The following is a 15,364-nucleotide window of genomic DNA, read 5'->3' as shown; positions in this document are numbered from 1 at the left end:
TGGGTAGAATTGATCGTTTTGGCAGATTTGGTCATTTCGGCCATTCTGATCGTTTTGGTAATTTTAGTCGTTTTAGTCGATTTGATCGTTTTGGCCATTTTGGTAGTTTTGGTCGAATTTGTCATTTTAGCCGATTCGGTCATTTTGGTCGTTTTGGCCATTTTGGTCGATTTGGTAATTTTGGTCGATGTGGTAATTTTTGGCCTTTTTAGATATTTTGGTCATTTTGTTTATTTTTTATCGATTTAATCAATATTGTCATTTTGGCCATTTTTTCGATTTGGTCATTTTGATAGTTTTGGTCAAATTTGCCACTTTGGCCGATTTGGTCATTTTGGTCGAATTTGCCTTTTCCAATTTGGCAGTTTTGGTCGATTTGGTCATTTTGTCCTTTTTAGATATTTTGGTTATTTTGTTTATTTTTATCAATCAATGATTTTGGCCGAATTGATCATTTTGGCAGATTTGGTAATTTTGGCCATTCTGATCGTTTTGGGTAATTTCAGTCGTTTTGGTCTTTTCCCGATGTGGTAGATTTTGGTTGAATTGATCATTTTGGCCATTCTGATCGTTTTGGTCGAATTGGTCATTTTGGCCTTTTTAGATATTTTGGTCATTTTGTTTATTTTTATCGATTTGGTCAATATTGTCATTTTGGTATTTTTTTCGATTTAGTAATTTTGGTAGTTTTCGTCATTTTGGTCGAATTTGTCATTTTGGCCGATTTGGTCATTTTTGATATTTTGGTCATTTTGTTAATTTTTACCGATTCGGTTAATATTGTGATTTTGGTCGATTTAGCAATTAGCTTATTTTGGTAATTTGGTCAATTTGGTATTTTTGTCGATTCGGTCATTTCAGCCGATTTAGTAATTTTGGTCGATTTAGTAGTTTTGGTTGTTTTGACCGTTTAGTTAATTTTGTATACTCTGGTCGATTTCCCGCATAGTCAACAACCATACAGTCACCATTTGTCGAATGATTTTTCCTAAATGATCTTAATAATACACCAAATAGGGTGCAACCGTACATTTTCCATTCCCCAAACAATCCTACAATTTATTAAATAGGTCGTTAGGTAATGTTACAATACATTTTTACAAGGGATTTTTTTCGTGGATCATAGTCATACCCTACCCCAAACTGTTCAATTCTTATTTTATGTGAACCGTACCACAAATTAATAAAATATGATTTTAAATGGTGAACTGCTTTACCGACACTTACCGACACCATTTGAAAAGGGAGGAGCCAAAAAATAAACTTTACAAATGTTCTGGGAACTATGGATTTAACGGGAATGGTAAGTATCCAGGTTTTTAAGCGAAGATGGCGTTCGAATGGTGAACGCCCGAAATGTCAAAATCGCGCAGTAGCACCAACATTAGCAAAAAAATTTGGCTGTCATGCCATGGCACACTTGTTCCGTAATGTTGGTACCACTGTGTGATTTTGACATTTCGGGCGTTCACCATTCGAACGCCATCTTCGCTTAAAAACCTCGATATGATTATTAATGGTGAGCGTTTTTTTTTGTAATGTCCGGGATTTGTTACCGCTTGATGATGATGTCTCCTGTTGATTCTTCCGTGGTGCTGCCGCCTTATCTAATTGAGCTATCTCAGTTACATTACGTTTGGCGGTTTAAAATGCATTTTATTATGAAATGTGGCCTCAAAATTTATCATAAATATATCGTAACATGTATGGTAGAACCATACAAATAAATTATAGACCAATCACATGGCGAACAGTTATCGTTCTGATAATGGTCAATCAATTGATTAAATTATTTGGACTTATAAAAATTATCACGAAAATAAATTAGCTTTACATACAAACTATACGGCAAACAGGTATATCGTTCCATGAATTGTTGAACAATGGTTTGAATTGTTGGGACTTAGGAAAATTTTCGCTGAATTCAGGTATATCGTTCCATGAATTGTTGAACAATGGGGTTTGGACTGCAAAACGTCAAAAAATGATTAAGCAGTGCGGCGTCCTGTACACCGACAATTAAATAAGCAGTTAAAAGCCTTATTCTTTCACTTTAATCTTTGATCGCGTTTTCGGTTACATCTGAAAAATCTTGAAATTATTTATACGGATTTGTGATTTCTCTTTTTCTATCATTCTCTTGGTTCTGGTATGACGCAAGTGAGAGTCATAATTACACTCAAACCCCGATGGTTTGACACCGACTGTTGTCAACGAACGGGGTCACTTTTTAGTTTGACACCCCTTTTACACGGAGTTCACACACACTACCAAACGTTTGTTTTGATAGTGTGCGTGAGCGCCGTGTAAAAAGTGACAGTTCGTCACTTTTTAGTTTGACTTTGACCAACCAACGGGGTGTCAAACGAAAAAGTGACCAACCACCGGGGGTTGAGTGTATACGAGGGAAAGGGTGATGATTTTCAAAATTAGTCTCCATTAATCATCGCAGCAAGGAAATTTATCCGGAAACAACATCCTCCACACTTCTATCACTTCACTCAGGATAAGGTAGTCAGCGCCTGCTCCGAGCTCGTTTGTAGTTTGAAATATAATTTACAGAAAACTGACTGATTATTTGTTCATTTCTGGGAAGTTCGGTTTTGACAAAAACTGAGTTATTTTGAACGTGCGTGTGTTGCTCTACAGCAGTTGACCTAATTACATGCAAGAAAATGGGAATAACATTGGTGAACCCCTCGGAATGACTCACCCCTTCGAAATCCCTCCCACACACAAACCTGTCAGAATCCTTTGAAAAACATAAACAACCAGAACGCGTCGCAAAAAAAGTGTAAAATTCCTCAAAACAATGTTCTCCTTCTTCAAGAGCAAGAAACACAGCCCGGACCACACCCCAGCGGAACCGGCCATCCCGGGCCCCGTTCCGCCGGCCCCCAAGGAGGACGACTTCATCTTCATCGAGCGCAGACAAGGATCTTCCCCGATCACAGACGGAGGGTCACCTTCCCACTTTGGCAATGGCAGCAGCAGCATCTATCCGGCGATTCCGGGCAGCCCGATGGTGGGTGGTGCGTCGCGACCATCGTCCACGCCGGCCACTCCGGTGGCGCGTCAAAAGAGTGAGGAACGGGTGCCATACCTGAGCGGAGTGCCGTTCAAACTTTCGCCGGAGCTCGCCAAGGACAACGGGCAGGAAATTACGCAGTACCAGGTTAACGAGATAATGGCATTCATCGGGAAGGCGGGTCGGTCGCACGCCATGGAGTACGATTTCAGCCTGGAGAGGAGCGTTCTGTCGGAGGGGTAGGGCCGTATATAAGGATGGGTTGAACGAAAAGCTTTAGTTAGGTCTAATTCATGGTTTGGTGTCGAGAGGGAAGTCCTAAATTATTTACATGAAAACTATGATATCGTTCGTCATAAACAATTAAGCCATAATTACAATAAAATACTGGAAGGTCTTCGTTGATTGCTTGAAAAGTTAATAATTAAACTGTAAAAAAATGAAGAACTATTGAAAAATGTATCGCGAACAAGTGTTTCATCAACTAGCACAATAAAAAAGAATCAAAAATGTTCTGAATTGTCACCTTTTAATCATTCAAAACTAAAGGAATTTCTCAATGTTCTACCTAAAAAATAGCTAAAATAAATTAGCATAATTTTCATATTTTACCCCATTTCAGTAAAAGAAAGCTGTCCCACCACCCTCTCCTCAAACCCTTCTCCTACTCATCCCCCCGGATCGCCTTGTACTTGCCGATCTCACCGGGGAACGTATCGCTCAGCTCCGACAGCAGGTTGCTCTTGAACTTCCGGTACGCGTCAATCTTCCCCTTGACCTCCTCGTTCTTCGTCAGCGCCTTATCAATACAATCCTTCGTGTACAGCTGCGGATTCCGGCCCTGGTCGATGTAGTCAAACACCTCCAGCGGCACGTTCACATCGACCTGGTTCTTCAGCTTGTCGATCTCCTGCAGCCCGGTCACCAGCGATTGTCTGCGGGGAGGGGAAGATTCGCGTCAGCGTAAAAAGATATTCACACCCAAAAACACTCACATTTTCTGGTTCAGCACGTTCTGGCCCTGCGGCTGGAAGTCGCTCACGATGATCCGGATCTGGCGCACGTTTTCGATAAACATTTCCAGGTGATTTTCCAAATTTTCCAACGGAGAAGCCATTTTTCACGTTTCCTCGAGCAAACAAAACACACTCAGTTTGGGAGGTAGCTTGTTTATGTTGTACACGTTCGCTGGAGTTTACTCAAAAAATGAGTTGCAACTGACAGTTCGCGTCGCGGTGACGAAAAGGCCTTTTCGCCAAAGGGAGATGCTAGTCGACATTGGTTTGTTTGTTTTTGAGTGCAAAACATTTCGCAAGTTTGTTAAACTTCTTGAAGAATCACGCAATTCGGTAATTATTATTGTTTAAAGTATTAAATTTATAATTTCTGATAATATTCTTGGTATAAATTAATTTATATCTTCATCATTTCATTACATAACTACGTTTATTCCTTCCAGAACTATGCTGCGCCAGACGATTTGCTCGCGAGGACTCCACCTCAGTGCTGGAACCGGCACCAAGCGCTGCCCGGAGATGATCGACCGGATTATCCGGGTGGACCACGCCGGCGAGCTCGGTGCCAACCAGATCTACAAGGGCCAGCTGGCGGTGCTGGGTGAGTTTGATCATTTTCATTTAAATTTTTGGAGAATTTTATGTTTGAGCATGTGACTTGTTTTCAAAAGGTCGTAGGCTGAGGGGTTATAACATTTTATTTGACGTGGGACTACGTGGATTTATTACTTGTGAATTTTTAAAGGTGATTTCCAAAAAATGGAAAGTGAAAATGATAAGTAGAAAATTACTTACAAAAAAAATATTTTTTCGATTAAAAATAAATAAATTTTTGTTAAGTTATTTTTGAGTTGGAGCTGGATAAAGTATGAAAAATAAAACAACAAATTAAAATAATGTTAGACCCATATTGTTTTGTTTGGTCTTTCCCGAAATAGGGTGGTCCAAAAAATTACGTTTTTGAAGATTTTCCCGAAAACTTTTTGTTTTTTCAAAAAATCATATCCCGGTAAATATAACGGTTAAGCCAATTTTTGCCCCACAACATTGCAAAAGAAAGTGTTAGAAAGGATTTTTATTTTTTTTCGATTTCGCTTTATAGTTTTTCATAATATTTAAGTAGGTAGCGATATTTTTTTCTGCGAAATAAAAACATGTTGCGGTACCTGTGCTACAATGTAATTTTACTAAAACCCAAAATATGTTTAAACGAGTCCATACATGTGATAATCAACGCGTGATAATGCATTTTAGTTGCTGAAAATTCTTGATTTTACATGAAAAAAAACGTTACTTAATCTACCTTTAGGTGGTTGGTGCCTTCCTCGCATTCTTAAAGTTAATACAGTACACAGTCTCAAGAAAGTGTATAAATAACACTTATTTTTATCAAAATATATGAGATCCGGCCTCAAAAAAAGTGTTTTCAAAACACTAAAGTACTTACAACTTTTGATAGGGTTGTCAGATCTTCAATCTTTTGGGCTTAGGGACCATCCATAAACCACGTGGACACTTAAGGGGGGGGGGGGGGGGTCGCGATTCTCCACGCTCCATACAAAAAAGTTTTTTTTTAATGGACAATTGTCCACGAGGGGGGGGGGGGGGTTGAGATTTCCAAAAAACTGTCCACGTGGTTTGTGGATGGTCCCTTATTTGAAAGGTCTTTGAATACATATCCAACGATGGGTGGCGTGGTAGATCCGGACAACTTTTTCATCAAAATATTTGAGATCCGGCCTCAAAAAAGTATAAAAATAACACTTAAGTGCTCATAACTTTTGATGGGGTTGTCAGATCTTCAATCTTTTGAACGCGTTCAAATACCTTTCTAACAATATATAGCTTGACGGGTTTTCTAATCTAATCTAATCTAACCCTAGCGCAGCCTGTCTTTCGAGGGCATCCTGGAGAATGCCTTAGGTTGATTGACGCCTAGCATCTTCTTGTCATTATCAACATTTGCAGTGCGCTATTGCATTAGAATGCATTGAAACATCACAAACGTCGAAGCGGCCAGGCCAACTGCGTAAAGTTAACCGCAAAGATGATTCGTTAAATTGGATTGAGTATGAACACGAATGTTCAAACAACAATACAGTTCTGAATCTACAGGGGAGGAAGAAACGTGGGGATCCCCCGCTCACGTTCCTGTTTGTTTAGGTAGTTATATAGCATGACGGGTTTTCTGACAAAAACTACCCTTTTCACAATCTTGCGAAGTTTAGCTAAAATCGTTTTTTTAGCATAACTTTTGAAGTACTTTTCTAAACTTCATAATCGGCTCGAATGAGACCAAAACGGTTCAACCAGTCCGGAGATAATCGTGTGCATATTTTTCGGTGCATGGACTTGATTCTGAGTCGATAGGTATACGTGAAGGTGGGTCTAAGACAGGGGTGCCCAACCTTTTAGTCTTGCGGGCCAGATCTGATTTTTCTAAAACAGTGGCGGGCCGGAACTAATATTTGATAAAAGTTGAAAAAATAAGATTTTTCATGATTGGGTTCTTTTAAAGTAAATAAATAGAAGATCTAGTGTTGCAAATAGGATTCATATATCTTGATTTAAAGAATGAAAAACAAAGATAACTTGCAAAAAATGTGTTTATTTGACTTATTTCAATTTTTATTTGCTTAAAATTGTATAGTACAATTTAATACCTTGATATAATATTTAAAAAAAAAACATTCTAATTTTTATGGTTGTTGCATTTTTTGTTAGTTTAATTTCCTCAACACTACAATATAAAAAAATAATGAGACATGGTAAAATTTATTCAAACGAAATTTGGATTCGAATATCCTTTACAAAAAAAACATTTCGCGTTGTTGTACACCTTTATTCAACTAAAAAAAAACAAATGATTTAAAAAAACACAAATTTAAAAAAGTAAAAAAAATAAATTATTTTATTTTTTTTACTTTTTTAATTTTTTTTTTTCGAAATTCAAAGCTTATTAAAAATATATTTTTTGCTTCCTAATTGCTTGACTCATTTTGAGACATTTTTTAATATTTAGTACACTGCCCAACATTGAAAAAACGGCTAATATCCACTTTTGGCAAAAACGAGATATTAGCACCAGGTGGTAGAGGACGTTCCAACGCATCTTCTGGAACTTGAATTTTACTGAAATAGTGTATTTCAGTAAAATTCAAGTTCCAGAAGATGCGTTGGAACGTCCTCTACCACCTGGTGCTAATATCTCTAGACTTGGCTGCCGATGCGAAAAACCAAACGGCTAATATGCCACTCTTATGGGAAATTACCTTGACGGAGATTTTGTGTCAAACACTAAAACGCGTTTTTCTCGGAATACTTGATTTGGCATAATAGCCGAATTTTCAATTATGGGCAGTACAGTCATCCCACATATTCGGAACACCCACAAATTCGGAACACTTTTGTGATAATTTGTCAATAGCATACCAAATGCATCTTTTCTGTCGACCCTATTATTTTTAGGACCTTTATTTGGACATTCTCTTGCTATTTCACTAGTAAAAGTAGTACTTTTTGAACAAAAACCTTCATTTCAAGACTATTTTATCCCTAGCAGCAAAACACTGCCTCCAAATTGCCTGTTCCATGATTGTGGGATGTTATTGTGCCTCCCACAATAGAGCTTTATGACGTTTCGTGTACACACACTAGCGCACCATTTGATTTTGCTGTCTGGACAAAATTTAACCTCAATCTTTTTCGTGTACGTACACGCAATACATGCGCACGTAGATTACTCTATTGTGGAACACCTGAATTTAACCGATATTTTCACAAAAAAAAAGTTATCACACCATTCATAAAACTTAACTAAGCTTGAATTTCGTTGGTTTCAGTGCGTGAAGTCATTATTTTGTAAAAGTTGTGTACTCATGGGGAGAACCAAAGTTTGTTTACATCCGTAAGAAAAAAGTGTTCCGAATTTGTGGATTTCAAGGGTCAAAGTTTTTCTTCAAAAACTTGATATAAAAGTTGAAATTTGCAGTTGTTAGATACAGCATTCGAAAGATCCCAAGAAAAGCTTTCAAATGAAGGTAACAGCGAATCATTACGTTCAATTATCGATTTGCTATGATTTTTTGAACATTGGCCGATCTGTAAACTGTTCCGAATATGAGGGATGAGTGTATTCAGTATGAATTTGCATTTTAAAGCTTTTCTCAAACTGAAAAGTTGTTCTGGAAAATACATTAGTTTTTGCTTACATATTTATTCAAAAAATAGAAAATAGAAAACAACTTCAATTTGAAAAAAAAAACACAGTTAAAACTGATTTTTTTTTTAATTTAGTGTCTTTTTGTAAATTTTTAGACAACAATCCAAGTTTTTTCATAAATTTCACAATTTTACGAAATGGACAAGTTTTCAGTTTAAAAATATCAATAAGGAAATTATAAGAATTAAATTCAAACATGAAGAATGTTGTTTGGACCGCGGTAGGAAAAAACTCTCTTCAAGTACTCTTCCAAACTCCTGAAGAAGTTTTGAAGAGAATTTTATCGTACCGCGGTCCAAACTGCTATGCTGTAGCTATCTTGAAAAGCTCTTGTAGAACTCCTGGAAAAAATGTTACTTGGGATGTTTAAATTTGATCTCAAGCTTATTTTGTTTATTTTAGACAATCAATTTATTTATTTAATATTTCATGAACAGCCTCAAGGGCCGGTCATAGAACTATTTTGAAAAGCCATCGCGGGCCGGATGAAATGGCTTCACGGGCCGGATCCGGCCCGCGGGCCGGACGTTGGGCAGGCCTGGTCTAAGAGGTCGAATAAAGAAGTTCATTTTCCTCATTGAGGTGAGGAAGGCAAAACTTTATTAACTTTTTTTATGACTTGTAAAAACGTATTGATTCGCATGAGATTTTTTTTTGTTTAAATTTTTAGTTGTTTCATTTTACAAGAATTCATAAAAAGTTTATGTTAGCCGATTTCAATGAAAATTTGATTTATTTGTTGTGCTACTTTTTATTTTTGGGGTTTAAAAATTATGATCATTGGTTATTTTTACTCTTTTTTTAATTTTTCGAGAGATCACACCCAAGATCTGACTCAAGTTATTTTACCAACAATTTTATGTTTGCTCTGTTGAGAGCATATTTCAACATGATTTTTATCTAGATTGACGTCTTTTTAAATTTTTCAACTCCAAAATATCACAAAAGGTCACACCAAGGCAGGCAAAACGATCGAGCACATGTGGGAACAGGAAAAGGTCCACAAGGCCGAATTTGACCGGTTGATGGTCAAGTACCGCGCCCGCCCAACGGTCCTGTTGCCCTTCTGGAACTTGGCCGGCTTTGCGCTCGGAGCCGGAACGGCCCTCCTCGGCGAAAAGGCCGCCATGGCGTGCACTGTCGCGGTGGAATCGGTAATTGTCGAACACTACAACGACCAGCTGCGCCAAATGATGGACGACCCGAAGTTTAAGGACCACGAACTGCTGGAAATTGTGACGCGCTTCCGGAACGAGGAGCAAGAGCATCACGACATTGGGCTGGAAGAGGGAGCCGAGCAGGCGCCCTTCTACAAGGCACTCACCGACGTGATCAAGTTTGGCTGCAAGACGGCGATAAAAATAGCCGAACGAGTGTAGGCAATAAGGTTTTCAATATTTATGTTTGGTTAATACTGAGAAACTATAAATTTTCGTTTATTTATCACAACAAAATACACATGTGGATTTATTCTCCCAATCTCTCTGTGGGGGGAGGGGCGTTAGGAAAGAAACAAGATGGAACGAAAAAGAAGAAGCCCTAGTTGAAAACTATATACGAAAGCGACGAAAGCCGAGCGGCAATAGAAACAGTGATGTTCTGCAGATGCTGTGCAATTCCAGGAACAGCTTGACTCTATCCTCTGGGTACTTTCGCACCGTTGCGCTTCTTTTTCTCTCCTGCAAAATTTTAATTTATTAAATGGTGCTAGATTTTTTTTTGCAAGTCTTTCAAACTTACGCCGATTGCAAAGCTTCCCGAACCACCCGTCGAAGCAGGTGCACGTGTGGTCCGGCATGCACGTGCCGTGTTTGCACGGTCTCTTGCACGTGGAACGCTGGCGGCGCCCAATCTGGCAGTGGTCCCCGCTGAGGCCCGGTTTGCAGCGACACTTGTTGACCCCCTTGCACTTTCCCTCGTGCAGACACGGGATCACGCATTTTGCTGCAAAAAACATAAATTTATAAAAACGACGTAGTCCTACGTCACCGCGTACGATATTTCCTTACAAAATTCACAGCGCAATCCGTAGTACCCCTTGGTGCACTCGCACTTGTCCTTTTGGATGCACTTGCCTCCATTTAGGCACTTTTCCGAGCAAATTCCTAAAATTTACGACAGATATTCAGCATTTGATAAGCCCCAATCGATAACACAACTCATAATTTTTGTAGTTGATGTCAGTAAACGCTTTGACGCAGTCACGAAATATTCTATCAGAGCTGGTTCTGCTAGAACAGTGGAACATTTCTGCTAGAATTCTGTAAAAATATACAGCTTTGTAAGAACTCGGCTAGAATCCTGCTAGAACGTCGTGACTGGGAATTTTGACAGTTTCCACCAGAAAGCGCAGTCCGTTCGTGTAATCTGCGCGCCGCTGGGCTCTCCAGTTGCAGCATAGCTGTCATTGGTTGATGCCGTGACAGCGCAAAGATGTGATCTGTCATTTTAAAGTGTTGTTATGTTTTGTTGATTCTTTCGTTGTACGTGAATAAAAATGAATAATTATTAATATGAACATTTAATGTAGTCGTTTTAATTTTTTGCTTCCTGTTCGTAAACTTCTGGTTCTTGTGGTGTTGTTGTGTCAATTTTATATATTTGCAAGGAATCTACTAAAATCAAATTCTGTCAATTCGAGCTGGTAAGGGAAGCCCACATTCATCACACCTTGACGAAACAGAAACCTTTACTGACATCAACTTCAGAAATGTCGAGCTATGTAATCATCAACTTACCACCCTCGCAGTGCCGTCCCTGGTATCCGAGCGGGCAGGAACAGTTCCCGGGGGCGGTACAATTGCCGCCGTTCATACACTGCGGGTAGCAAAGCGCCGTCTGGCAGTACTGGCCCATGTACCCTTCGGGGCAAACGCAGATCTTGTCCTCGTTGCAGACGCCCCGGTTGGCGCACTTTTTGTCACACTCCGGGTCGGGTCCTTCAACGGTCGGCGGTGGTAATTCAAAATAGGTTTTTTCGTACGGGGTTTTTAGATGTTTTTTTTGATGGGGGTTGGGATTTCAGGATTGGGACGGAGCGGGGAGGAAAAGAAACGGATCGACTAAATCTTTTTTTTTTTTGGTTGGATTCTGTTCTTGGTAGGTTTGGGTGAATATATGTTTAGTCCATGCGATTTATTCAACTTTCATACTTAAGGGCAGCATTTCGTTACACTTTGTTGGCCGAAAAAAGGTAACTTGACTTAATTTTGTTGCTGTGAAATGCTGTTTCGTATGAATGGATTCAACAAGCCAATTCTATCAAATGAAGCGTTCTACATTTTTCTGGGGGAAAAAACATTACAAGCAAACTAGAAGCGGCCATTCTCAAAAAGCATGGGATTTACCGAGATTGAAATAACTAAAAAGGGTCAAGCTCAAATCATTCAACATCTCAATCGACAATCAAAATCGCTTGAAGCGAGTAACAACCGGCTAAACGCTAATTGGACACACGTTTACTCTCTCACGAGAGCGCAAGAGAGAATCGTGAGTGAACGAGACCTGCGCGCGCAGGAAAAGGGAGCGACTGAGTTCGTACAAAAAAAGTAGCATCTGCTACTACCCAAAACCAATGGTTCTCGCTAAGCTTAACTTTCTTCTAGAATTTGGCGGGGATGCGCAAAACAAAGCTTTAGGAGAGATATTTGTGTCAGCCAAAATTTTTGGAACTAACAGATCGAAAAGGGCGATAGCGAAGGGGATAGAATGAGGCAGAGATAGATAGAGAGAGAGAGAGAGGATTAATATTTTAAGTAATAAAAAGGCATACACTACCTGGCGCAGAGAGAGTAGAAGATCTATACACACCTCTATGTGCACATTCCTTACGCAGTTTGATTCGCAGGGGAGTCCCGGGGACGGGTTTGCCCTTGCGACTCTGAATCAGCAGGCCGATGCTGAAAACTGCGATTCCGGACACGTTGCCGGAGCAAGGCAATGCCACACTAAACTCTGAAGCGAGAATCGGGTTAAGGGGATTGATAGGGTCGACCTGCGGTCTTCACTTACCCTTGGCATTCTTCGGGACCCGTCCGCTGGTTTTGATCGAAATGGTCGGTGGCTTAAGGACCGATTCATCCTCGGACATCAGCCGGTCAAAGTTGTAATGGTACTTCTTGGAGCCGGATCGCCACGTGAAGTTTACACAGCTGACCTCCGACGGAATGATCGGCAGGTAGTGGCTGAACATCGGATCCCGGATGTGCGGCGAAACGCGACCATTGTCTATTGCGTAGATCTTCATCGCGACCCCGCTGAAGATCTTGACCTGCTGCTCGTTGATCCACAGCGAAAGATCGTCATCGTACGGTTCCTGGTAGTAGTAGTGATCCTGTCGCGTGCAAACTTGGCTCACCGCCGCCAACAACACCAGCACCGACAAGTATTTGACCACATTTGCGAGCAAGTCACGTCTGGCCATCGTCACTTGTCGTGTTCTTGTGCGCCCCCAAAAAAGGTCCAAATCAGCCCGCCGATGAACCTATCGAGATCCCGAAAGAGACCAAAAATTAATTACGCGATAAAAAGCGATTCAAGCACGATCGAGAACATGGCAACAAAGTTGCAACGGGATGCATTCGGTGCGGTACGGTGACCAGCGAACGTTCAGTCCGCAAACGTGCAACACGCCCATCGTCTGGCAACTCGCCAAGGCGAGAACGACGACGATCGCAGCATAATAATGAACCATTCATCATATTTATCGACCAGGTACGATCTTTGGCGGCGCGCAGCAGCAGAACACGCATCAATTTCACGTTTAAATCGAAAGCGATTTAACAACACCTTAACGAGTGTGATTTAATCTTGCTCCATTAAATCACACAATGGTTTTAACGCTTCCGACGCGAGCAGCAACGTGCTAAACGGCTTCTCTCTTGGCTCCAAGTGATCCTCGCGCGATCAACCAACAGAGAGCGCGAGGATCATGAGTCGTTTATAAACACCAGCCAGCCATAATAATGCAATCATAAAGCAGCGAACGAGAGAGGGAGAGGGAGAGGCGAGCCCAAACAGCCAAACATAAACGCAAATGCAAAGTTGGCTCGATCAAGAACCTTCGTACAGCGATCCAAACATTCTGCCCGCTGTACGATCATGCTCGCCTGGTACGAATGTTCTTAATATGGAAATGTGAGTAGGCGATGTTGTATCGCGCTCGTCGGCGACTTGGACTAGTGCCGAAACCGAAGGTTCTTGACTGGAGAGCGCGCGGGTTCGCCTACTTCTCGCAAGGTTCTTAATTTGACAACTAACTGTCAGCTTACAAACGCGAGCGCGCAGGACACGACGCTCGCTGCGCTCACCCCGAACGTGATCATCAATCTTAATTATTCACTTCCTTTTTAATTTCATTTAACTAATTATAATGGTCAGTTCGTCAGCTTATTTTTTCTTTCTCACTGCACCAATGTTCTTGTTTCTCTCCTCGTTTCTGCCTGGCTCTCCTTTAAATCGATCAGCGGAAAAGAGTGCAGGCAGCGTGAGAGAGTTCAGCGTCTCGGGACCCCTCAAAAATTGGAGTTAATCCACTCAAGTGTTTAATTGTTGGTGTTTTCTGACGCTCTCTCGTCGCATTCGCACTTTCCGGGACCGCAAGGGCCCAATTTAGGACTTATTGTTTCGATTTATTTAAAATCCTTCTCAAGGCGTCGAAAGAAAAACAGATCATGACTACACGTGCGTTGCGGTCCCTGATCTTTCCACATTCGTCATTTCCCTATAAACTTCACCCCTCGATTCTTCCTAGTAAGTTCTTCTCCGTTGCTGTTTAATGTTTGCACATCGTTTCGTTGCCTGTTTTTCACGCATTCATAAAAACGGAGCAAACAAGCCGGGCCAAACCCGCGCTGCCGCCGCAGACTTTCTTCCGCCATGCAGTGACTAGGACTCCAGGTCCGGCTCAACGCCACACTGCAGAGCGCTTCCAACGCTCGCCTCGAGTACGTCCCTGCACCCATTGAATGGTCGTTTTCATGTCGCTTTTTTGCACACACTCCCATCCCAACCCAATCTTCCTCTTTCTCTGCTGGTCTTTCCCCGACTCTTCTTGACTTGACACTTCCCTCGCGCGCACCACATCTCGTTAGTGCGCGCGCCGCCGACTAACTGCCGCTGGCCATGGTGGTAACCGCTCTCCGTTGTGTCTTCCAGACGTGAAGGCGAACCTTTTTTTTCTGCACGGTTTTCCGGCGCGCGGTCGTTTTTCGACTTTTGCTCCCGCACCGCGCAAAAGCGTTATATATATATTTAATATAAAAATAATATGAAACAAGGCGACACAAAATAGCGAAACGCATTCGCAACTGATGGCTTCGCGTTCGTGCGCAATTGAGTCACCACCGGTCTTTGCAGACCGGAACAGATGGCCCCCCTGTTGCCGGAAAGCGATCGGATACGCACTTCTCCGTTTCTGTCTACTGCTGGCAGGAAGTCACTACTCCGGAAAGGACACCATGCTGGGGCACGTACACACGCACTGGAAAATGTCTCTATATGGGGTGACAAGGCTAGAAATCCCGTCCGAACGATCGAGAGTTGGAAAACTGCGAAAGAACGGCACGGAACAAGGACGACCGATCGCGGAGAAGTTTGCTGGTGGACTGATCGTAGGAGCGTTTAGCTCCCAACCAGGCAGGAGATTCTGGATCTACTGGATCGCGTCGCGTGAGAGAGTGGGCAAAGTGAGAGAAGGAAAACAGAGAAGAATGAAGAAAGGTGAGAGAAGAGAATTTTCGGGAAAGAGAGAGAGAGAGAGGCGTGCGGGATAAGTGATCGTGTCAATGAGCGTGAACAATGTGTAAACAAAGCATGATTGGCATTCAATTACTGATAGAGATATGATTGCTGTGGAAAGCGTGAATCAGCGAGACGATAGTTTATATTACAGCGTTGTAAACATTATTTGGACGGCAATGATTATTTCAGCTTGAGTAAGCAAGTAAGGGAGGCATTAGACTATGGCAAACAAACAAACTCGCACATTTTTGTGTTTAACAGTTTGCCAAACTTACAAACTTGTTTGCAGAAAACTCGCAAACAAAACCAAATGTATGCAGGCTGACGTTTCTGCAAACAAACATAGCAGGCAAACTG

The 15,364-nt window shown here is 41.3% G+C and overlaps 4 protein-coding genes across 5 annotated transcripts; 2 read left to right on the top strand and 2 right to left on the bottom strand.

Annotated features, from left to right (window-relative positions):
* Positions 1-2,718: 2,718 nt before the first annotated feature.
* On the top strand, positions 2,719-3,517 carry LOC120422047 (uncharacterized). The gene has a single exon (XM_039585373.2). The coding sequence runs from the start codon at positions 2,813-2,815 to the stop codon at positions 3,269-3,271; it is 459 nt and encodes a 152-aa protein (XP_039441307.1). The 5' UTR covers positions 2,719-2,812; the 3' UTR covers positions 3,272-3,517.
* Positions 3,518-3,613: 96 nt separating this feature from the next.
* On the bottom strand, positions 3,614-4,225 carry LOC120422048 (mediator of RNA polymerase II transcription subunit 10). The gene is made up of 2 exons (XM_039585374.2): positions 4,024-4,225; positions 3,614-3,963 (listed from the first exon to the last, which is right to left on the bottom strand). The coding sequence occupies exons 1-2, from the start codon at positions 4,143-4,145 to the stop codon at positions 3,693-3,695; spliced, it is 393 nt and encodes a 130-aa protein (XP_039441308.1). The 5' UTR covers positions 4,146-4,225; the 3' UTR covers positions 3,614-3,692.
* An 81-nt stretch (positions 4,226-4,306) lies between these two features.
* On the top strand, positions 4,307-9,720 carry LOC120422045 (5-demethoxyubiquinone hydroxylase, mitochondrial). Its single transcript, XM_052706673.1, has 3 exons — positions 4,307-4,377; positions 4,488-4,645; positions 9,215-9,720. The coding sequence occupies exons 2-3, from the start codon at positions 4,492-4,494 to the stop codon at positions 9,643-9,645; spliced, it is 585 nt and encodes a 194-aa protein (XP_052562633.1). The 5' UTR covers positions 4,307-4,377; positions 4,488-4,491; the 3' UTR covers positions 9,646-9,720.
* LOC120422044 (protein shifted) lies at positions 9,687-14,880 on the bottom strand. Of its 2 annotated transcripts, XM_039585371.2 has the most exons (7): positions 14,672-14,880; positions 12,278-12,749; positions 12,044-12,220; positions 11,005-11,205; positions 10,276-10,371; positions 10,007-10,210; positions 9,687-9,945 (listed from the first exon to the last, which is right to left on the bottom strand). In XM_039585371.2, the coding sequence occupies exons 2-7, from the start codon at positions 12,687-12,689 to the stop codon at positions 9,902-9,904; spliced, it is 1,134 nt and encodes a 377-aa protein (XP_039441305.1). In that variant the 5' UTR covers positions 12,690-12,749; positions 14,672-14,880; the 3' UTR covers positions 9,687-9,901. The 2 variants fall into 2 exon arrangements, with proteins under 2 accessions (XP_039441305.1, XP_039441303.1); XM_039585369.2 differs by lacking the exon at positions 14,672-14,880 and having other exon boundaries at positions 12,077-12,220.
* Between the last annotated feature and the right edge of the window lie 484 nt (positions 14,881-15,364).

The sequence above is a fragment of the Culex pipiens genome, chromosome 1 (genome assembly GCF_016801865.2).
Source record: "Culex pipiens pallens isolate TS chromosome 1, TS_CPP_V2, whole genome shotgun sequence".
Classification (NCBI taxonomy): Eukaryota; Metazoa; Arthropoda; class Insecta; order Diptera; family Culicidae; genus Culex; species Culex pipiens.
Note: the sequence above shows the minus strand (reverse complement) of the source record. Positions and strands in the feature narration are given on the sequence as shown.

Bases quoted from the DNA above. Each gene is read 5' to 3' on its own strand.
- LOC120422047 (XM_039585373.2), top strand. From the start codon at position 2,813: ATGTTCTCCTTCTTCAAGAGCAAGAAACACAGCCCGGACCACACCCCA.
- LOC120422048 (XM_039585374.2), bottom strand. From the start codon at position 4,145: ATGGCTTCTCCGTTGGAAAATTTGGAAAATCACCTGGAAATGTTTATC. The intron at 3,964-4,023 runs GTGAGTGTTTTT...CCCTCCCCGCAG, and splicing joins AACGTGCTGAACCAGAAAAT to ACAATCGCTGGTGACCGGGC.
- LOC120422045 (XM_052706673.1), top strand. From the start codon at position 4,492: ATGCTGCGCCAGACGATTTGCTCGCGAGGACTCCACCTCAGTGCTGGA. The intron at 4,646-9,214 runs GTGAGTTTGATC...ATATCACAAAAG, and splicing joins GGGCCAGCTGGCGGTGCTGG to GTCACACCAAGGCAGGCAAA.
- LOC120422044 (XM_039585371.2), bottom strand. From the start codon at position 12,689: ATGGCCAGACGTGACTTGCTCGCAAATGTGGTCAAATACTTGTCGGTG. The intron at 11,206-12,043 runs GTAGTGTATGCC...CGACCGTTGAAG, and splicing joins TTCTACTCTCTCTGCGCCAG to GACCCGACCCGGAGTGTGAC. The intron at 10,211-10,275 runs GTAAGGAAATAT...TGTTTTTTGCAG, and splicing joins CGGATTGCGCTGTGAATTTT to CAAAATGCGTGATCCCGTGT.